This window comes from Gymnodraco acuticeps, unplaced genomic scaffold, assembly GCF_902827175.1.
Source record: "Gymnodraco acuticeps unplaced genomic scaffold, fGymAcu1.1, whole genome shotgun sequence".
In the NCBI taxonomy this organism is placed as follows: domain Eukaryota; kingdom Metazoa; phylum Chordata; class Actinopteri; order Perciformes; family Bathydraconidae; genus Gymnodraco; species Gymnodraco acuticeps.
Window position 1 is genome coordinate 1,969,352 of NW_022992284.1, and position 22,410 is coordinate 1,991,761.

Consider the following 22,410-nt stretch of genomic DNA (forward strand, 5'->3'; position numbering starts at 1 on the left):
TTACCAATGGTTTGAGAGGCACTTAGCCCATGCTGGGTCCACTGAGGATCACAACAGACCTGCCTTCGTCTATCACACTATTACACACATAAATCCCCTTCACCCTTGGGCCTGTTGTTATGAAACCTGACTGTTAAGGAAATATATAGTATATATATGTATACAGTGTATATACTGTATATATATATATATACATTTGATGCCAGGGCATAGGACTCTATTCTCTTTTAATGTACGTCTCCCTGGTATTCCTATGTTATGCTCTGTTTCATTATTCTCTCTCTTGCAATACTAAGACAGATGTGCTCATTAGTTGTTGATGAGTGAAGGAACAACAAACATAGTTATTGTGTCCAATTATCTACATTTTGAGTTTGTGTATGTATGTGATAAAGCGAGACGCTGAAAAATACACTTTTTACTATGTGCATGATATTAGAACATACTGTAGAGAAATGGAGAGAGAGATACAGAGCATGTAGGGATGTCTTCTGGAAGGAAATAGGAATGTATGGAATGATATGGAGAGTGAGCTGCATGAGTAATGAGTCTAATTATGATTTGGGCATGGTACAGAGCCACTGCAGGTATGATGGATTCCTCTTCTGTCTGCACCGGTGAAGGACACAGCTCCCTTACCCATTGTGTGTGCGTGTGTGTGTGTGTGTGCAACACATCCTCACTCCCAGGTCGGCCTATGTTGACGTTATGTCAAGTCCCCTGTCGGCTTTTTCCAACGCAAGGGGGGGGGCCTTAGCGTCCATTTTCAACGCAAGGGGAGGGCCCTTAGCGTCCATTTTCAGCTTTCCGGGATGTCCATATGCTTCTATAGACGCTCATGGAAGCACGGCATGCGTTTGTGTCGGCTGCCCTTAAAGGCAATGTGAGCGTCCATTCTCATTGGATAACGGAGAATTGTACACCCGGAAGTAAGTATTCCCCTTACTGTCGATTGATTTTACAGTGATATCTGCACTACTCATCGACTAAAAAACACCAGATTATCCTTGTTAATTACACAACATTGATTGGTTTAAATTGTGTGCAATGCTTTTGTATTTTTCCCCTTCGATTCGGAGAAACAAATATGTTTTCGGAGTAAAGGATGGCAGAAGACACTACACTACCCAGAATCCTCAGCTATCGTTTGGACTACACCATGTGCTCTGTTTGACGTCACGTGATCTTCAAATTTCTCCCTGAAGAAAAAAAAAACATGGCCGAACTTCGTTTTATTCTCGATGGAAAATGCCTATTTTAAAGTTAGTTTGGCCATTAAAATGCGTTTTGATGTCATTTGATGCGAGAAATATGAGTTGTTATTTCAGATTATGTGTGCAGTGGATGTACATGATCTTTAGTTTGCTAGTTATTACGAAGATTACTTCAGGAAATTGCGTCCATAACGTTTTCATTGTTACCAAGGTGGTTGCTAGGGACGCTGCTATCGATATTATTTCTGTTATGTTGTGTAACTGTTTAATGGTGTTATCTTTATTGCTACCCCCTTCCCCGTCAATGTATAGTGTTGGTCCACAGCGAAAACATATTAGTTTAACAAAATCCGCATCTAAAGATAGCCTACGTTATTTTCCCCTGTGCAATTCCAGTCTCACATCTCACAGCACATCGTCATTAACAAATAACGGAAACAGACCGAAAACATTGGAAAAAAAATACAATAATACTTTATTCCGAGTGTGCTTGCCTTTCTCGTTGGAAGTCATCACATAACGGCATTGTAATACACGGTTCGGCTGCATTACATATTACATGCCGTAGTTCTGTATTTATAGAGCCCTGATGAGAAGACTTCTAGACAAACATGAGGAACTGAAAACGTGACGTGGATCATAAATATATCAGCCATTAAACAACATCTTACATTTCTTTTCACACAATACGTCTCCTTGCAGTATCAACACTAATTCGGCTGACTTTTATATTTGATCCAATTGGTAGATAGGCTGTATTTACACCATAAAGGTGCACACCTGATATAAAGGGACACCTAGTGGTTAAAGCATGTTATTGAATTTCATTATTTTTATCATTAGATATTAATAGGATCCCTATAAAGTATATTAATTACTCGTTATTCTCTACTAATAGTTCATTAAAGACTGTATATAATGACTATTTTGCACATCCCTTTCAAGATTTCAAGATTTTCTAAGGTTTATTGACATATCATATAGGCCTACACAACTATGGTGTAGTTATGCATTGAATGAAAAACTTGGGTCGCAGGTTCCTCAATAGTGCATTACAAGACATCTATCAATATTTGTGCGTACCTCCAGCAATGTTAACTATGTTGAAGCACTTATTTTAACTGATATTATACATAATGTATTATACTCTTATAAGATGTATGTAGATATTTCATCTCCGACCTTGTCAGGTATTGAACAATCAATAAATAAAGAACACAGAATTGTTGAATATAAAACACAGAATTTGTGTGATTATACTAAATGATTTACAAATAAACACCACTGCATATTTAACTGTTACACATGCTGATGTAACGCAAATGTTTCAACTTGAGATCAATAAAGTATATCTTATCTTAAGCTGATCGATGGCTACCATATTTGCAAAATGTGCCTCTGAACCTTAACAAGTGCATGTTTCAGGCTTATCAATTAATGTAATGTAATGTAATGTTATCAATTAACAACAGGGGTCACAAACATAAGACCAGCTGTTAAATAAAGCTCTTCTGACCATAGCTGGCATGTGTGTATATATATATTAATGCTGCCCATTATGGGCACAAGCAATTTTCACCCATTTATTAATTATATGTTTTAAATGTGAGTGTTTCCTATCCCCTAAACCTCCAGGGATGTACACAGTTTAATACTGGCAACTTCTTATTATGGGAAATACGAAAACGTCTTTTAAAACTACAACTCCCAGTAGAGACGTGCCATAGATACAGAACATGTTGCGAAACAGAATAGCCAGCATTTGTAGTTCTGGGGACAGGGTGGGGGAGGGGGGACGCGGTGGACCCGTTCAAATCCAGTTTTGGACAGTGCGTGGTTCCATCCCATTTCAAGTGCTGTTCGAGGCTCGGCGTAACCCTCGGAGCACACTCTCCAATCACAGAGCTTGAGGACTATCACGGGGTTTGTCAAACAGAGCACATGGTGTAGTCCAAACGATAGCTGGGGATTCTGGGTAGTGTAGTGTCTTCTGCCATCCTTTACTCCGAAAAAACATTTGTTTCTCCGAATCGAAGGGGAAAAATACAAAAGCATTGCACACAATTTAAACCAATCAATGTTGTGTAATTAACAAGGATAATCTGGTGTTTTTTAGTCGATGAGTAGTGCAGATATCACTGTAAAATCAATCAACAGTAAGGGGAATACTTACTTCCGGGTGTACAATTCTCCGTTATCCAATGAGAATGGACGCTCACATTGCCTTTAAGGGCAGTCGACACAAACGAACGCCGTGCTTCCATGAGCGTCCATAGAAGCATATGAACATCCCGGAAAGCTGAAAATGGACGCTAAGGGCCCCCCCCTTGCGTTGAAAATGGACGCTAAGGCCCCCCCCTTGCGTTGGAAAAAGCCGACAGGGGACTTGACATAACGTCAACATAGGCCGACCTGGGAGTGAGGATGTGTTGGTGTGTGTGTGTGTGTGAGCGCACGCTTGTACCACATTGTCTAAGTTTTGCATATTGCCTTTGTATTTGTGTGAGTGTAGCTTGATTGTATAATCTGTTTACTTTGGGTAATATGTTAAATGTGTGTGTGTCCTCAGGGTTAACTTCCAAACTCTGTAGTTAAGATCCAGCAGACCAGGGGCCTCATTTATAAAGCCTTGCGTAGGATTCACGTGGGAAGGTTGCTTACGTAGGACAAAGCAAATAAATACGCACAGACAGTTTCCGATTCATAAAACACTGCGTACCGGTGTTGTGTCACATTATGCCCCCCCGTCATGAAATGCCCCTCTTGTCACGGGAACGCGCATTTCTAAATGACAAGTTTATACCTCTAAATGACACGTTTACACCTTAAAGCGATGTTTAAAACGAAAAGTAAACATTCAGGGTTTTTATTAATGGTAATTTTCAGACTGTGAGTTGTTTAGTGGTAGCTCATAGTCTTGATTCTTCTGGTTTAACTTTTCGCTCCGTATTTGAGGTGGCAAAATTCATTCGTCACTTCCTTTTCAGTTTTTGTTTTTTTTAATCTTTTTTTTATCATTATTGTTACGTCCTGTTTGTATAAACGTGCTTTCAAATGTATTGTTTAATTTTACATAGTTGTCATCTAATAATCAAAATATATGTTAACAAATGTTACATAGTCTTTGTCAGCATATTATTATATATACGCTATGCTTACAAAATAAAAGTGTCACATTCATGAAACTTGCTCCATTTATTGGTACCAGTCCTAGAACCATTCCCTGAAAAATGCTTGAGGGTGGGTGGGATTCATAGAAACCTCTTTTTTTTGGGGGGGGGGGGGATCCCTGCGGAGTGGAGTCAATTCATGTTTATGTTTTTATGTGGTGGTTTGTGTTCCAGCTGTCAATCAGCTGTGCGCAGCGTCTCCACTGCAGCCTGTGCGTCTTAACCCCCCCCCCCCATGATGATCCACGTCACGTTTTCAGTTTTGGCGGCAGTTCTCCTGTTTGTCTAGAAGTCTTCTCAGCAGGGCTCTATAAATAGAGAATTACGGCAGATATGTAATATTTAATGCAGCCGAACCGTGTATTACAATGCCGTTATGTGATGACTTTCAAAGAGCAAAGCAAGCACACTCGGAATAAAGTATTATTGTATTTTTAAAAAACGTTTTCAGATTTCACATCACATAAACACCAAATCCCAGCATGCATTGCGGATAACCATCCAATCATCGAGCTGAGGATCTTGCCTACGTCTGTTTCCGGTTTCGTTTAATGACCGATGTATTTTGTTATACACACATTCCTTCACATTTACATTTGAATGTGCATTAAAGTATTTCGTGAGGCCTTCTAACATGTTTTTAAATATAACTACAGTTGTAGTTGAATAGTTTGTAAATTAACATGAACCGAAGCTGTTGCTTGGCAACTCAATCGCACAACGTCACGTCCGTTAATTCCACATCCACACGCATGGATTAACATCGATTTAATACATTAATGTAGCCTTTGTTTATGCTAAAAGAGATGTCGACCAGCTGGGGCAACAAGAACATCGCTGTAATCGAGTGTGACTATGAACAAATAAATCATTACGTCGGGGTAGCATTTGCTTGGTATTTCCGGTTATTTCTCCACTGGTTAACATGGGTTAACAATACCGTGTAGCTGTCACGTTTGAAGGGGACGAAACCGTGACATGTTCACGTCTCCCAGCATGGTAAATCGTCACATGTTCACGTCTTGCCGTGATACCGGGTTGCTTATAACACCAGGGAGTTTAGTCTATCTTGAATGCAACTGTAAGGTAATTGAATCCTAACATTGAATCCAAAGGTAAACGGTAGCACACACATAGATCTTCAGGATAAAGTTGAGTTATCTCAATTTGACCAATGTATTAGTATACATATAGATTTATTAGTTAATATATATTTCTGTATCCAGTCTATGGCGCACTTGAAAGTTTGCCTACTGCTGTTTTATGTCTTCTGAAAAAGTATATCTTATGAAATGTTCTTAATGACAAATATACATGCTAAATTGTATTACCATGCTCTTATAGTATTATTTATGCTGTATAACAATGTATTAGATTGCATGTAAAGATGCCTATTTTATGAAGTAAGAGGAGGAACTTGATGTTGTTCTCCTCTTGCAGGACGGGCGTTGCTTCGTTTGAACGGGGAAAAGCTAGAGAGGATGGGAATCGTCCAGGAGACGCTGAGGCAGGAGGTCCTCCAACAAGTCCTCCAGCTGCAGGTCAGAGAAGAGGTCCGCAATCTGCAGATCCTTAGTAGAAGTAAGTAACAAGATGGTGTGTGTGTGTGTGTGTGTGTGTGTGTGTGTGTGTGTGTGTGTGTGTGTCAATGTTTCTGTGAGTGTATATGTGCACAGGGAAAGAAGGAAAGTAGAGAGCAATTTGGCTAAATTGGGTGGAGGGAGTCTGAGACCACGCGCTCCTACCGTGACATACGTGGAGTTGGACATGGAAGTGCAATTGTTTGTGGCTGCGTGGGGCTTTATTGAACTCTTGATTTGCTGCCTTGCCGCTGAACGATGGCTTTGGTAAACACTTTTATTATCCAGCCATCAATAAATGGCTCAGTCAATCACCACTGACCTTGATTCAGCAGTTGCCTTCTTGCAAACCTGTTTCAGCTGTCGTTGTGCTTGTTGTTGGTGATTGTTGTCTATGTTCATTCATGGCTAGGCAACTCATCAAAGTTACATTTCCATACAATCTCCTTCCTCTCGTGCTGGATTTCCAAAGTTTAAATCATTCAGTTTTGCAATGAAAGGTCAACCAAAGGTTCCTGGATAGATACATAGGGGTTATCTTTGGGAGAAGTCTACTATAAGTAAAAATTGTATTGACTTTTCAATGGTATTAAACACTTATTAAGTCATATTTAATAATTTGATGTAAAATAAAGTGTCATGTTTTTTCATCATTTGTGTCAAATGCTCTTTGACTTCCAGCTTTTTTTACTCCCTTATTACTTGGGGACAATAATCTTCATGATCATGACCTTTTATCAGCAGCAGCATCATGAGCTCATGTCTTGAAGGAAGGGATGTGCAGCATGCTTTATGCTTTAGTGGTTTCCAATGTACGTCAGTAATTCAGTTTTCAAACAATAACGTCTGGAGGTTTTGTCTGCTCTCTTCTTATTCATGGGGCACCATGGAGTGCAGAACATTTTCTGCAAAAATAATTAAATGAGAACAAGTACTTACAAATGTTCTCCAAATTGTGCAATCTGTCTTGACATAAATAGAAGTATTATTAAATGCAGTGCAATGACGTGTTTATGCCACCAACTGTTTATTATGAACTGATAATGTGAGGGCTCTTACAATCACCGGCTTCATTCAAACAAGTAAATGAAGTGGTCTTTGCAATCTGTCATGCTCACATCTCATTTTCTGATCATTCATGTTGCTCGTGCTGCTACAGTTTCTTTCTCTCCACAGTCTGCGTGGAGATAAAAGCTTGACAGAAATGATATAAAGAACTCTTGGTTTGATGCCCATTTTAATCTATCCATGACCCACCTTTGGGACCTGAACGTGTTTTGTAGTGACAACATCAACAGTGTATGGAGCCAGATATTTTGAGAGAGCTCCACAACCCCACAGCAAAATGAGAAGTGAGGGTGAGGAAGACGGAGATTGGTAGATACGATTTAAAAGATAAGAAACTAGTCCTACAAACCTGAGATCTATGGAGACTTAGCAAGTCATAGATATGGGCTTCTGACTGTGAGCTGACATTTAGAAATATAATAAATCCATCCAAAGACATTGAATAGCATGATATAAAATAGTAATAGAACAATTTAGGAAAATAACTACTGCAATCAAAGAACAATCCTTATCTGTCTGAATGATGAACAAAAAACAGATACTGGACGTTAAGTTATTGATTCTTACATTTACAAAGGCCTTTGATTAGAACCACTTGAATCTCCAATTGCAATTACAGAATAAGATCAGCAGTCATACAAGAAGAACAGCCAATATATGAAGAACTTAATTGGGCTGTTATTCAATTATAATCGACATTAACAAAGACCACAGACAAATCACCCTTTCTTTGAGCTAATGATGATGCTGAAAATCACAGTTGAAACTGACTATTTTGCATAAACGTTTAGCATTTCTGCCTCAAAGTTTCACAAGAAAGTGAGAGAAACTTAATGATGGACAAATTGGGATGGTATGCAGCAAAGGTACCTGACCAGTTTTATATGTCACTTAATGTTTAAATATTGGATCACCAGAACTCCCTCAGTGCTAATTTATTGTCTAATCTCTTTCGTATTTGCTCATTCCTCTCAAACTTTCCATTGCATTCATGCCAATCAAGCATGTTGAATTTAATCAAACTGAATTAAATTGAGGGATGGAATGCAATTGACTAGTAAGGAGAAATAATTAAAAAGTTGTCGGACACTTCTATTAATAGAGCAATGCAAATGCAATTTGCCAGTTCACCAGGCTCTGACTCTAAGCTATAAGGGCAAGCTAATTTGGTGGCCTTATAAAACACCTGAGGTTCACAGGGTTGGAGGGTATTCAGAGGTGATAAAAGAAGGACGGTGTGAAGCAGCTGCAGCGGTGATAATGGGGGTTGTTTTAACTGCTGAGTGTGATGAGGTGGTGATACGGTGTTGGGTGAGGGCAGAGAGGATAAAAGTCTGAGTGTGGACATGAAAAAAAAACATTATGACCTGTCCTGTCATTATCTACTACAGCATGACAACTGACACTTCAGAAAAGTTTATGCAAGCGTCAGGCTTACTCGTCTCTGCATCAGGATACCTTTAAACAACTTAAACCCAGCATGATTTTGGCAAATTGCAAAGTGGCTCTGGGGATGGAAATGTGAGTTTGACTACAACTTTGGTCCAGACTGAAAAATCGTAGCAACTATTGATAGATTTCTTAAAACTGTTAAACAGACATTAATGGTCCCCAGAGGATGAACTCTACTGGCTTTTGGGCTCCATTGACTTTTCTTAGCTATCATCCCATGATATTTGACTCAAATGTCTCAGAACCACAATGAATTGTAATAACTTTGAGAATGGTCGTGACAGCGCCATCCTCTGGTCAGCGTTTACATTTGACCAATATTTAGTTTTCTAACATATCTGTAAAACTAAAGAAAGTTAGCCAAATTGTGTTTACTTTCTTAAAAACATTAGTATGCTAAACTGAGAGAGTAAACATGGTAAACATGGAGCATGTAAACTGTGTAGCTTCACAGAGCTACTAGCATTGCTGTGGTTGAGAGACTGTAAGATTAAGAAACAATAATTGTGCTGATTTTGTTAGAAAAGATGATGTTTCAACAAGAAAATTGTAAGTGATCTGTTTGGAGAAGCGATGGTGATGGTGAAGTGGAGGGATGAGGAGCTGAGAAACAAGACGCCACTCTTCGCACAATAACTAAAGCAGTTCAAACTGTAACCTAACACACACTTTCAGCTGTTGTCCCTGAAAGATTCTCCCAATACATTTTCAATTCTGGTGTGATTTAGTGGAGCCTTGTGTCATACTGCCTGTCAGGTCTGATTCATCTGCAATGGATTTACCAAAGATTAAATATTGATCCCACAATAACTGTTGAAAGGAAGATGAAAATACAAATAAGATTGAATGTGATGTGTGTTTGTCTCTGATCTGAGCCGTGATGGCACGATTCATCACGACCCTTGCAAGACTCGGGGAGCTTTGCAAAAGCTCTTTTCTGTGATTTCTTAAACCTTTACAAGCAGTGTGAGCTCTCCTGATGTCTCTCTAACTCAATAAAATACAAAATGATAAGAACAAATGATAGAAAAGTGAACTAAAACACATGAGAGAGGATTTTAATAGATAGGCGAAGTCACGGCCATCTACTTCCGGTCCATAGGACCTTGGTTGCGTTCCGATAATCCAAAAATCAGCTCCTAAATTCTAACCCTATCTCCTATTCCTTGACCTCTGAGTGAAACGTCACGGGGTTAAGGGATAGTGGATAGGAACATTCAAAAGGATTTAGGAGAAGAGACCGCGGTACTTTAGAGAATCCGAATGCACTTTCACTATCCGACGTGTTTATGATGCGCCAGCGGACGTCATGAATGTGCGTCTGCTGCTGTGGGGAAACTATGGAAACTACAGTTTTCTATACAGCGGACTACAACATGGATGTTCAATAAGAACGAGGGACTACTGTAAACTCATCTAGAGACTCTGCATCGTGCTCTGATGCTGTTGCTTTGCTTTATGAACGTGGACAACAGAGAAACATATTCTTCATGACCAAAGTTGGAATTGAAATAAAAAAGGAAAGTGAAACTTATGCTCGTCACCCTCTCCCTCCGGTCCACATTAATACAAATGATCCCAATACGTATGATTGTATGAACTATGAAAATATCTTAAAATCAATACAAATGTATTTATTATAAACGTTAGTCCTTAACATCTATCACTGTGTCTATCACCATTCAAACATCTTTTAAAAGTTGAACAAACTCCACACAGCTCAGTAAAGACTGTGAAATGTTGACTTTATTTGATCATTTCAGTAAAAACTAATGTTCATATTTCTCTTTTTGATTATAATACTGATGAACGTTCAGAACAAAGCACTTTGGCAACTTACCACATACGTTTTAAAATGCTTAATAAGCACCGTAATGTTCATGATATAATTTCTCGGTCATAATCGGTTGTTTCCGTGAACGGCCGACTGTTGTGATGGCAAATGCTGCGGCTGCAATGCATTGTGGGCCAGCATTTTCTCCTCTCCTTTCGGTTAGGGAGGTCCAGTGGTTCCTAAGCTAAAGGAGGTTATAAAGGAAGTTTGAAACCTCCTTTCCTTTCATTTAGAGAATTAGAACGGCACTTAACATGGCTGCCACTGACGTACTTCCGGGTAATTTCACTTGGTTAGGAAGGTTCCTAAGCTAAATGGACTATTGGAACGCAACCCAAATTTCGGAAAAATTATGTATTGAAGTCAATGGAGAGAGAAAAATTATCTTTCGTTCCCGTTTGAATTGTGCCTTGAATTACACATATGATGTTTGTCAATCTTAAAAAATAATTTCCATGTCAAAAAAGTCACAGTTTGTCTTAAAACTGTTGAAATATAAGACTATGAAAAATACGCAACTAGAAAGACTACAAATCCCAGAATCCCGGTCCCGCATGCTGGCTCTTACGGAACCGACTAACTCCCCTTTTGTGTATGTACAGCTCTCAACATGCCCACACTTGTAGTGATTTTCACCTCTTTTAATACTTTTCGCCTCATTCTGAAAGAAAGAAGTGAAATGTGCTAACATGACGGCCGTCTTGGTGTGTGGTGCGAGACGGGAGATGTAGTTTAGTGAGCGGTTTCACACAAAAAAAGTGTTACTCCACAGTTTTACGACACGTTTTAATTTTTTTGATTTGCAAAATTATCTTTTAAATTGACAAACATCATATGTGTAATTCGTGGCACAATTGAAACGGGATCGAAAGATAATCTTTCTCTCTCCATTGACTTCAATACATACATTTTCCGAAATAAGGTCCCATGGAGGTCCCCCGGAAGGGGAGGGACTTCGCCTCTCTATAGTAGAGGAAAGAACAGGAAGAATAGCTAGCACACAAAAAGAGGACACAACTGTGAATAGAGGTGAGATGTGTAAAGATAGAGAAAAAACAGGTGTAGAGAACGTCATATTATAAAGAAATGAGACGGGTAAATAGGTTAATGAAGGAGCTGGAATAGCGAAAGAAGGCATGGTCTGATTTTCATCCCCTCCTGTGGTCCCATACTTTCCGCTCCATGCTAATCTGTCTGGAGCAGGCTCACTAGCTTGAAGCACTGTAATAGCATTTCACACTCAACATGGAATCACATTTCTTCTCTTGAAAATGATTGTTGAAAATGTTGTTCTCCACACAAAAAATGAGAGTAAGAATTCCCCAAAATGCATGTCTGTGACTGAATTTTTTTATAATCTCCAAAAGCATTCTTTTTTTTTGTCTGTCTCATGAATAGAAGTGCAACACTAAATCACTGCAGTACCCCTTTGAGGTTTACTGCTGTGACTTCTTAGGTTTGGTGCTTGTTGTCTGTTGAAGTAGCCTCAGGCTCTGAAGAGCACATGAAAACATTTTATACATATATTTTATCAGATCACTTCTGAGAATGCTGTCCATGGGGTATTTCTCGCTGGCTTCTCTAGCACTAGACTCCATGAATGGAAACATGTTTTTACGAGTTTGATGTTCTACACAGAGTTGTTCAGCAGACATTTCTGAAAGGAGCAGAAAATGTGAATCACATCTTATTTTCATTTTATTTTCATTTTATTTCATTACTTCATTTTGGACGTGACTGCAAAAGTTTCTTAGAGTTTTTTCATGTTTTCATATGAAATAGTGAGAGTCGCAAGAGTAAACTCATACTGCACTCAGTACATTTTGATTGTTTTCAATCTTTACTCTGAATAGCAACCGTCCTATTTGCCTTTAGTGGGATGCATTTTTGCTGAAGAACTTTTGGCCCCCTGTTGTAACTCTAAGAAACTTTTGCAGCCACCTTTCAACTCAACAGGGGCTTAGTGTTTGAAACTAAAAACATAGATGCTTGTATAACAATCCTTTGAAACATACAGCAAAGTTTTAGGTCCTGCTTGAACAACAAAACTTACTCAAAGTAAAGTTGAATAAATAATGCATAGATGATATTCAAATCAGATCAAATCAAAGTTTTTTGCAAGTGTAAATATTCTATAGTTTACAGTGCATTGTTGCACAGTATATTCTTTATTTCCTCTTTTCCTCAACCGGTTTATGGTTGTGAAAGCAGATATAGTGCATGTACAGTATCTTGTATTATTTCTTCACCTACAGTATGTCATGTATTTTCAGCAGGATAAGCAGTGTTTATCAGTTATTCAGTGAGGGGTAAGGATGATGTCTTCCACGCCCCGGAGCCATAGCTCTCTTGGGGCAGTGTGAACCATGCAGGGGTTGTTGTAACATCTGGAAAGCTTTGGGAGGGAGGATTCAGGTCAGAACCCGGGGGGACCTGCCCTCCTTCTTCTGCTCAGCCTCTGGTTGTTGGTGTATCTTTACAATAAACTGTCAGTCCCTTCTTCCTTCTCAACAAATCCAATGTTCATCAAAGTCATTCTATGCCTTTGTTTGTAGCCATATGCCATGTTTCAGGCTTTCTGTGCTTATAAGCTGGAACATTGTGACAAACCTTTGACCCCTACCCTAAATCAAAGATATCTTGACGGCAGCACCTTGGTTGCTGGGGGAGATTTGTCTTGGTAACCTTGTTGCTCCTGTGATGTTACCCGTCTCTGCAGAGCTTTACTCATGTGGCGCCTGCCAGCTGAACTGCAGCTCTGAATTAAAATATGAATACAACTCTGAGCTTGACAGACAGAAAAAAAGAAGGAACATGACATTTCTCTTCAGCTCAAATGTTGCCTGGGTGCTGCTTTCCTATCCACTCCTCCTCTGGTGCACCTATGGCTGTGATGACTCCATTGGGAGCTCATTTAAAAGGTTTCCCATCAGAGAAGTTGTTTTCTCTGTGTCTGTACAAGTCTCTAGTCATATTAGTGACTCTCCGTCGTTTCCTGGTTCAGGTTCACTCCGGTGCCACGTTACATCTGTCTGTGTCTAGAGACAGGTCCTTCCTGGGCTTTCAGGAGAGGGTGGCTTAGAGCTGAAATGCCAACAGTCTGGGAGAGGAAAGTATGCTTACCGCCGACTCCTAGTGTCATCTCAGGATGGAACGAACTGGCTCGTTGTCAGGGAAACCTCCTGGTTGCATCTCTTGTTTCCATATCAGACAGGAGATAATGACATTCAGGAAGAAAGGACTTTTATTACATGCTGATTCGCTTAATGTCATCATTTCCGTCCTTTTGTACACACAGAGCGCTACATAGATATAGGGAATCTAGCAATACCCCTGTGCTTAAACATTGCACTTTTTAAAGAAAATCTCTGTTATGTGATTACTAAACATCTTTATATTGATGACAGTTTAGGCTTTTCCTTTAACAGTCTTTTATGTCATTATTTTGTTGTCACTCTGCCAACATTAACGGCAGGCGCAATCTTCACGCACAACATTACTCTCCCACTTCAGACAGCTATTTCTCATGCTAAATTATTGTTTTTTCTATTTGAAAGGGAGTTGCTCTGTGATTGAGTGCAGAATGTTAACCTGTTAAGCCCCAAGGTCCCCCTCGACGGGTCCTTTTTTTCTTTCTTTTCACGACATTGTGTCCCAGGGGATCTTAATATTTATGAACCTATTAATGTGTTATACCAGATTAACGGGAATAATCTCAGCTAACTGACGATAAAAACCATTTTTACCAAAACAAAACCAAAGTCTCATAAGAAGCATCTAACTGACCCCTGAGCGAAAAATGCTAACGCACTTTGGCACAGAACTCAAGATAAAAGATACTCTTATTACTAGTGCTGCGTACCTGGACTCACATTCAGGTTCAAGTCCGGACTCAAGTCCAGAGGTTCAGGTTCAGGTCCGGACTTATAAGTCCGGACCTGAACCCATGGCTTGTGTCAAGTTGTGTGAGTAAAGTGAACTTATTGTGAGCTAATTATCAATTGAAAATGAACTCATAATCAACTCAAATTCAAACTCATCAGGTTTATTGCGCTCCCTTCCAACTTGTGTCTACATTTCTCTACAAAGTACAAATGTAAACACTTTTTGCCACTTAGTCTACAAATGACTTATGACAGCAACTAAAGTGAACTACTACAAAGTTCAAACATTTATTTCATTTACCAAACTAAAGTAACCAAACAGTCCCTGAGCTGACTGAGCCTAAATCCCTAAAACGTTGCTGAAAGGTAGAGTGCAGAGTAGACTATACGCATTACACTGTTACACACCTACTATACAGTATACACACTGTAGTGACTGTACAGTCAGAGTGTACTGTAGGCTACTGTCTGTACACCATGTATTTTCTACAACTCTACATGTGTACATTATACAGTACATACTACATACATAGTGATGTACATACTGTTAGAAATTAAAATCAATGTTGAAATGGCGTAATTTTGAATTAAATACACTATTTAATTTAAATCAGTTTTATTCTGAAAAAAACGGAAGTTCACACTATTAACTTAATACTTTTATTCTGAAAATTATTCACTTCCGGTTAGCATTAGCATGTGGCGAAATGCTACGTTTTCAAACCGTGAATCGAAGGTGAATTGACATGTGATGTTGTACACTGAGCACACTGGGATTAGCACTCATTGATTGACGCTGAATAACGTTTATCAGGGAATGTTTAAATAACCACAGACACCAGAATACGTAAGTGCTAGTTTTTTTGCGAGTCCAAGAACCGGTTCCCGACGTTCCGGTCTTAACCCGACTTGAACCGAAACTTTGTACAAGTCCAGTACCGGTTCGGCGTACCGTTACGCAGTACTACTTATTACTTATCGTAGCTGCACATACAAGATATCCGATTAAAGCTGAGGTTCCACAGATTATTTAGGTATATATATCATCACTGAGGGATCCAAACTTGCGACAGGGGAAGCAAACACAGACATCACAACACGTACCTTTACGGAGCTTTTACGGGAGATCGTCTCACCGTAGCTGTCAATCTGATCAAAAGACTTGTTCAATGGCATTAAAACGAGAAATAACGCGGCTGAATCGGTTAATCCATAGGTTGATAATGTTTGTGTAATATTTTTTTTAATTTATAATCCATAATTCAATTTTTATGTAAAAATCGGAGAGTAAAAGTTAGCTGCTAATGGTAGCCACCAGAGTTATCGCAGCTTCCGGTCTTGGCTATGTGGCAGTCTCACACACACACATTACCAAATAAGGAGTAGGCTATGTGGGAGTTCCCCTTGATTCCATTGGCTCTGACGGTTAGAAAGAGATGTCAATCAGCAAAATCGAGCAAGGGGGGCCAGAGATATGGAAAATCCACCAAATGACCCCAGAAGTGGGTTTTATTTTTCTAAATCTCTCTAAAAGGGTCAAATGTCACTTGTTTTGCATCAATCTTGATACAGGGTACTTATTATATGTTGTAGTTTGGATTCCTAAAGCTTTTAGTCTACCATCCCATCATTCAAGGGTGATTTTCACTATAAATACTTCTTTTTTTTTTGGACGGACACAATAATTGTTCAATCTGAATTTACTTTAAAATAAAAACATCTATATTGATTCTGACACTTCTACATCCAACTCACATGTGTAACCTTGCTTTGAGAAAAAAGATTATTAATTTAACCCTTTTAGAAGATGGTCATTTGTTCTGGGAATGTCATTTTCGAGCCTGAGACCTGAAAAACAGGCTCGGGGCTGAAGAGAGGACAGCCACACTGGTTACTTGTTTGATGGCTAACGGAGTCTGGGGGAGTAAGGTGTCACACACAGATTCAGGGAGGATATGAAGCCCAAACTCTCTCTCAGATGTGCTTTCAAGGCAGGATGTGTTCCAACAATTTCATAGTGCATTAACAGAGACAGACCAATGCATTTTGACCATGCAATGAGGCTACAATAGGGCATGAAAAGAGCACACTATTTCTGCACTTTCACCTCAGTTTTTTCCATCTTTGTGAATCCTAATAATGTACCCCCTCTTTTCTCTCTCATCTCACTGCAGCCTCCTTTGGAAACTTCTCTTAGCTCATCCATTTGGCAGCCCTTTCCTTCATCCCCTGTCACAATACATCTCCAGGAGCCGTGGAAGAGCTGCTGTCTTCAGATATGTGAGCGGAGAATCGCAGAGTGAAAGGGGAAAGGACGAGCCTATAGACCAGATGCCAACCAGTCTGGAGGATTCTCATTCAAGGCGGCCAATTTGGTTTACAGACACTGAGACAGAGACAAAGCCCTGCTCGAGGCAGGGGGTACTCACTGTATCATTGTGATAAGATGCAAGATTCACAACCCTAGTGATGATGTAGGCCTGTCACTGGTATTGATCGCAGCAAATCTCCTCTTGGTTTCATGTCACATTTGGATCGGACATTTTTCAGAAGAACACTTGGATTTATTTTATTATAAGCTGGTATGTCATGTGCACAACCAGGATTCATGTTGTTTCCTCTCTCTTGTGGTTAAGGTCATTAGATGAATCACAATTACATGATTTATATAACCTTAACCCTTAAGCTAAGTGGTCCTGAAAACATGAGGATGATGACATGCAATGCCAGCATGTGGCCATTTGACCTTCAGTTTAAATCAAACTCCTTTTGAAACTGTATCACCAAAACCTGTTCACTAAGAATTACAGCTGATCTGGACTCAAGCCAATATAATCTAAATAAACTCTTCATCCACAGGACACACTCACATTTCCCTTAGGACTCAACTTTTGGAAATATAGGTGTTCAGCATCAACAATAACACTTTAAGCTGAATGTCATTCCAACAATCCGTTTTTTTGTATTGCAACTAATCTGCAGTAAGAAATTAGAAACATATATAGAGTATGTTGTAGAATAACATATTAATCTACGTACACAGTACCAGTACCTTAGTCTTTATTAATGGAATGGATCCAGAGGACACAGAATATGATAAACACCAACTGTCGATGCTTTATTAAGCAATAGCTTGAATGATAAAAGGTGGAGATGAGCAGCACTGTATGGGATAGAAAAATTGAGATGCAAGTATTGGTGTCTGCTGAGAGAAATATAAATTGTATCTGTTACTGTGCAGCATTTGCCAGCCTCATGGCTTCTGGCCTTTGCGTGTGCTACTGTATACTGTATGTCATCTCTCGCACACAAATACTAAGTATAAAGGACAAGGCTTTGTTTTGTTCAACCCACTGTCTGTCCCTGGTGTGACACTTTGATTTCAAATGCTCAGAAATTAGAATACTATGACAGCTACCTAGATGTAAGATTCCCAGAGCAACTCGAGCAAGCACCTTTGAGGTCACAGCAGAAGACAGCTATGTAGGATGAAGACGTTTCTGTCTCTTAAATAAATAAACTCAATAGATAAAAAACCTTTCAACAAACATAACCTAACCTTCTAACATACCTTCATTCGTCCTTTGACGAGGAGTCGTTGAGTAACGTCAGTATTTGACTGTTAAAGGGAGAAAAACACTGTATTATTTTTGGATAATGTGATGTAATGTAAATATGAAAATGTTTGAGTTACTTTGTCAGATGATTGATGAGCTGTTTTAAATGCAAAAAAGGGAAAATGAAACATATTTATCTGCTTTACAGATATGAAGACATATGATGTGGAATATGATGAAAGCTGTCTTTTTAGAATAAATTAATTGAGATTCTGTGTTGGTCCTGTTTTATCATAGTTTTAACATGATGTCTACTTCATTTTTTTTTCCACGAGAAGTTAATGTACTTCAGCTTCAAGAGGTAGAACATATGTCTGATACATTTCAAGTTTTTCCAAATGTTTGGAAATCAGTTCTTCTAATCATCTCTTGAAACAATATGGCATATTGTATTTCAGTCTTTGAGAATGTGTTGTTTTGATGGCAGTGTTCCCATCATCAATGCGGATTGTATAAGAGAGTGAAAGAGTGTCCTCTGAGAATGTAAAAATAGCCAAGTGTCTGCGGGGAAGGATATTTTGTTTATTTGAAAACTCAAAAAATATCAGATCAAAATAAATCATTAGACAATCCAAAAATCAATTAATCCAGGTTTCTTCTTCTTGGCATTGAAGCACTGAGGGATGACATTTAAAACAATTTTTTTGAGTAAAAGCAACCTATATTCAACTTCCTTACCATCTTAAGCACGATATCCTTATTTTCTTTTCTCAAGCAGTACTTGTGGCACACAATTAAGTAGAATGTCCTCTTTTCAAATCCCAAGAGATCTAGATATCCAATCGATATCCAAGAAATGCTGCACTTGTTTCTCTTTCTCAGTCTGAATTGTGTGACTTAATTATATTTGTTACAGAGGAAAGGTCTCAAACTTGCACCAGTGCTCTGACCTGTCATTCAGGGTGCTCGAGTCACGACCTGGTCACGACTCAGTAAATTCAAAGTGGAGCTGCTTGCCTGAAGAGACACACTTACCTAGTCTCTGTCTTCTTACTCACGCACACACACTGGGATCCAATTACTGAGAGACATGAAGCATCTCACAAGTTGATAACAAGGCACATGTATGATAAACAGATTCAGTGAACAGTGGCCTTCTTAACCCTGGCAAAGAATAAATCTACCGAGCAGATGGTTGGATGATGCAGTTAATTGGTTACTGTTTACTGTTAAGTGTCTTTTCTTTTTGAAAATCTGTCTTTCGCTATCATTCTCTAAAATGCAGAGGCTGTCCATCTAGCTTGTTTACTGTTAACTGCTAGCGGCTTTGATCAGCTGGATCTCAGTCCTCTGACAGCTCTGAAATAAAATGAGAAACACTCTGTCCTCTCTCATCAACTACTGTTGAGCAGCCCTTAAGCAGCTGCTCCAGTGGAGTTGCTCAGTGGCGCAAACAGCTGAAGACTGTTATTTCATGGCCAGCGCCATATACTGTATATATAAAGGCCAGCGCCCAAGTGTTAAAATTCAGGATACCACAAAGCAAGGCAGTATAGAAAAAAGTGCATGTGTGCTCACTCAACTTTCACTAGAAAGGTCAAATGATAAATAACACAATCAACTGGATGGACTCTTTAAGGGCCTTTTAGGGCGCAAGACCACTCCACCTGGTTTGAAAAACTATTAAGTAGCCTTTTGTTCACTCAGCAGAGGAGGAGAGGGAACATAAATCACTGCCATGGTGAAAGGATTAATCACAGGTCAAACAAGGCCCTGCGTGAACTATTCATCAGCGACCTTTTAAGGGAGCAAGAAGCTTTAATTTTATCAGTTGGGCGGAGCGTGCAGAAAAATGGCAGTTATCACTCAGTTGAGAGTGAAAAACCCTCCGACTCAGTTTCATGAACCAGCTGATCATCCCTTCAAGTTTTAGGAGATGAGACTTACACACATGACGTTGCCATTAAAATCAACTACACGTTTAAGGTGCAAAACATGCTTGAGGGCCCTTGTTACCATATGATTTTAGAGCTGCCTGAAACAAATCACAGGACAACACTGCCCCCCTTGTGGAAGCTTAATGCAAACAAATATTGACAAGACAGCCAGTAAAAACATGTGTTTTGAAATATTTTATAATTTTCAACTATACAATAACTTTTTATCCTATTCTGTGAAATTCTTATCAAATACAAATCAGTGGCATGATTAAACATTTGGAGACAGTATACTAAAATACATAGCAAAGCAGTCTGCAAAAACAGGACTTTAACTTTAAGGAAATTCATTTAAGAGGTTGATACCTTTAAATACTTTAATACAACAAAATATAAATTGAATGTACTTAAATACACGTGAAACGTGGGTGTATACATCACCACAGTCAATGTAATTCCATAAATTAGCCTCTCCTGCCCTCCACTGGTAATTCAGATTTTTTTTTTTACATAGCCTACATTACATCATGGTTTTAAATGATTTTCACTAATAGGACATATTAGGTCATGACGAATGGCACCAATCAAATACAGGAAAGAGAGACCTTCTGTTGTTTTAACTGAAACCGAGTGAGTTGGAAATTATGCATAAGATGATTCATTTAATGAGCTGTGATAACAAGGAAGATGTTGCTTTAAACCATATGTTAAACACGTATTAAAAATATATATTTACATGGGAAGATGCAAGGAGTGTGCACATGGCCTGTAGTCCACTAACAGCAATTAAAAATCCAATATTTTATTGACTGTAGGTCTGTGTGTGTTGAGGTGCATTTAACATCAATAGGATTAATACATCTATATGACCTTGAATTTTGGGATTGTGGTATTGGATTCTTATAAAAGCATTTATTATCTATAAAGCCTATAACACTTACCGGATCTATTAGCCTATAAATAGATGATGTGAGTAAACTCATTATTAAGCACATTGCTATTCCAGTGGTTTTTGGAACAGGGCTGCTTGACGTGACTGACTAAAGGCCCTGGCCTTCAGTAAGGGTATGGCATCGAATAGCCACAGCCTGGACTCTAATCTGATTTGGTAAAGCCGCTATAGCTGGAGGACACATGGGGAGAACATTTGGCAGCAACTAGATTAAAATACTTGGCGAAGGTTGATTTGAGGAATTTCAGCCCTGACCCTTTTTCGTCAGGAACGAGCGCCGTTACGTCGGAAGAGCAGCACGAGCCGGTATGCAGCGAGTTTAATAGACAGAAACCCCAATATTAATCTACTCGATATCGATAATAATAACGCGAGAGTTTGCAAGTTGCCTCAAGACTGTAGTTGCAACTGTCAAAGGTGGAGTGGATACGCGCATGACCCAACACACATTACTGTAATACTGTACACGGCCGCCGAGATAATATCCGTATAAAAAACCGAAATAATCCCGAGGTAAGGAACCGAGGACTGTACCAAAACCGACTGAGGTTTGGCGTTTCTGCTCATTTTCCTTCGCTTCATTTCCTTTTACTCTAACCAAGTGTTTCGCTGCCGTCGAAATTACTGCACTACATTTATTTGTGTGCCTCCCTTTAGTTCCAGCCAGCGCAAGGATTTTTTTTACTCCTCCTTCGTAATAAAGTCGCCATTTTGCTTCACTGCCTATATAAACCATCCCGTATTCTAATATTTTTCCTCAAGGATTCGAGGACCTACCTATTTTTCCTGGCTATTTCTTATATTTCTGGAGTGTTTAACGAGAAGACAGGGGTTGAAGAAGTGCCTCGTGGTATAGCCTACATATTAATGCAGGGAAGGAGGGGGGGGGGCAAGGCAAAACGAAACTGGGAATGAGGGTGAAAGTATCCAGGATTTATTTTTAATGTACAGACTTAAATGTAATTTATCTTCTCCTCCCCTGCTCCGGTTTTTCTTCCACCTCGTCGTCGTCCACAGAGTGGGGAGACTGGACAACCGTGACGACTGTCCACTTCATTTCTGGCTCCCCAACCTCAGTGTGACCGCTCGTTGACGAACAGCAGGTGTGATTGCCATGTAACACAACATTGGTGGAAAAACGCCCACTTCGGTGTCTGTCTCCTGACCCCCTCCTCCCTCACGTGGGTGACCCGGGGCCACCCGGCCCCTAGAGCTGGGTGACTGCACGACCCTTCAGGTAGGTGTGGCCGACTCTTTATTTTTACTTTGAAACATAAATAGTCAGTGGTGAAAGTAACTGTACATTTACTCAAGTGCTGTACTTAACTACAATTCTGAGGTACTTTACTTGAGTATGTCCATTGTATGTTACTTTGTACTTCTACTCCACTGCAATTCAGAGGTAAATATTATACTTTGGCTTTGACATTTATGTGACTTTGCAGAGTTGGATTAATGATGTGAAATATAGTGAACACTTACATAAGACTATAGTTACCCTGCAGTATAACAAGTAATTAAAACTAGCTGCACCCTTACAAGCTTTAATAACACCTAAATGCATCAAAACATATAATATATATTATCCTCAATTTGGCCAATCTGCATAATTACTGCTTCTTTTAAGTATGTTTTGATGCTAGTAGTTTTGTACTTTTACTTGAGTAACATTTTGAATACAGGACTATTGTAAGAGAGTGTTCCTACACTGTGCTATTTCTACTTAAGATCTGAGTACTTCCTCCACCTCTGTAAATAGGCA

The 22,410-nt window shown here is 39.3% G+C and overlaps 1 protein-coding gene across 1 annotated transcript in view; it reads left to right on the forward strand.

Moving 5' to 3' along the window:
- Positions 1 to 18,401, forward strand: part of LOC117540678 (sterile alpha motif domain-containing protein 10-like) — a 59,559-nt gene extending 41,158 nt beyond the window's left edge. The window contains exons 4-5 of the mRNA XM_034207449.1: positions 5,825 to 5,965; positions 16,377 to 18,401. Coding sequence (XP_034063340.1) covers positions 5,825 to 5,965; positions 16,377 to 16,399 — 164 coding nt within the window. The 3' untranslated portion in view covers positions 16,400 to 18,401. The remainder of the gene's footprint in view (positions 1 to 5,824; positions 5,966 to 16,376) is intronic.
- The last annotated feature ends 4,009 nt before the right edge of the window (positions 18,402 to 22,410 follow it).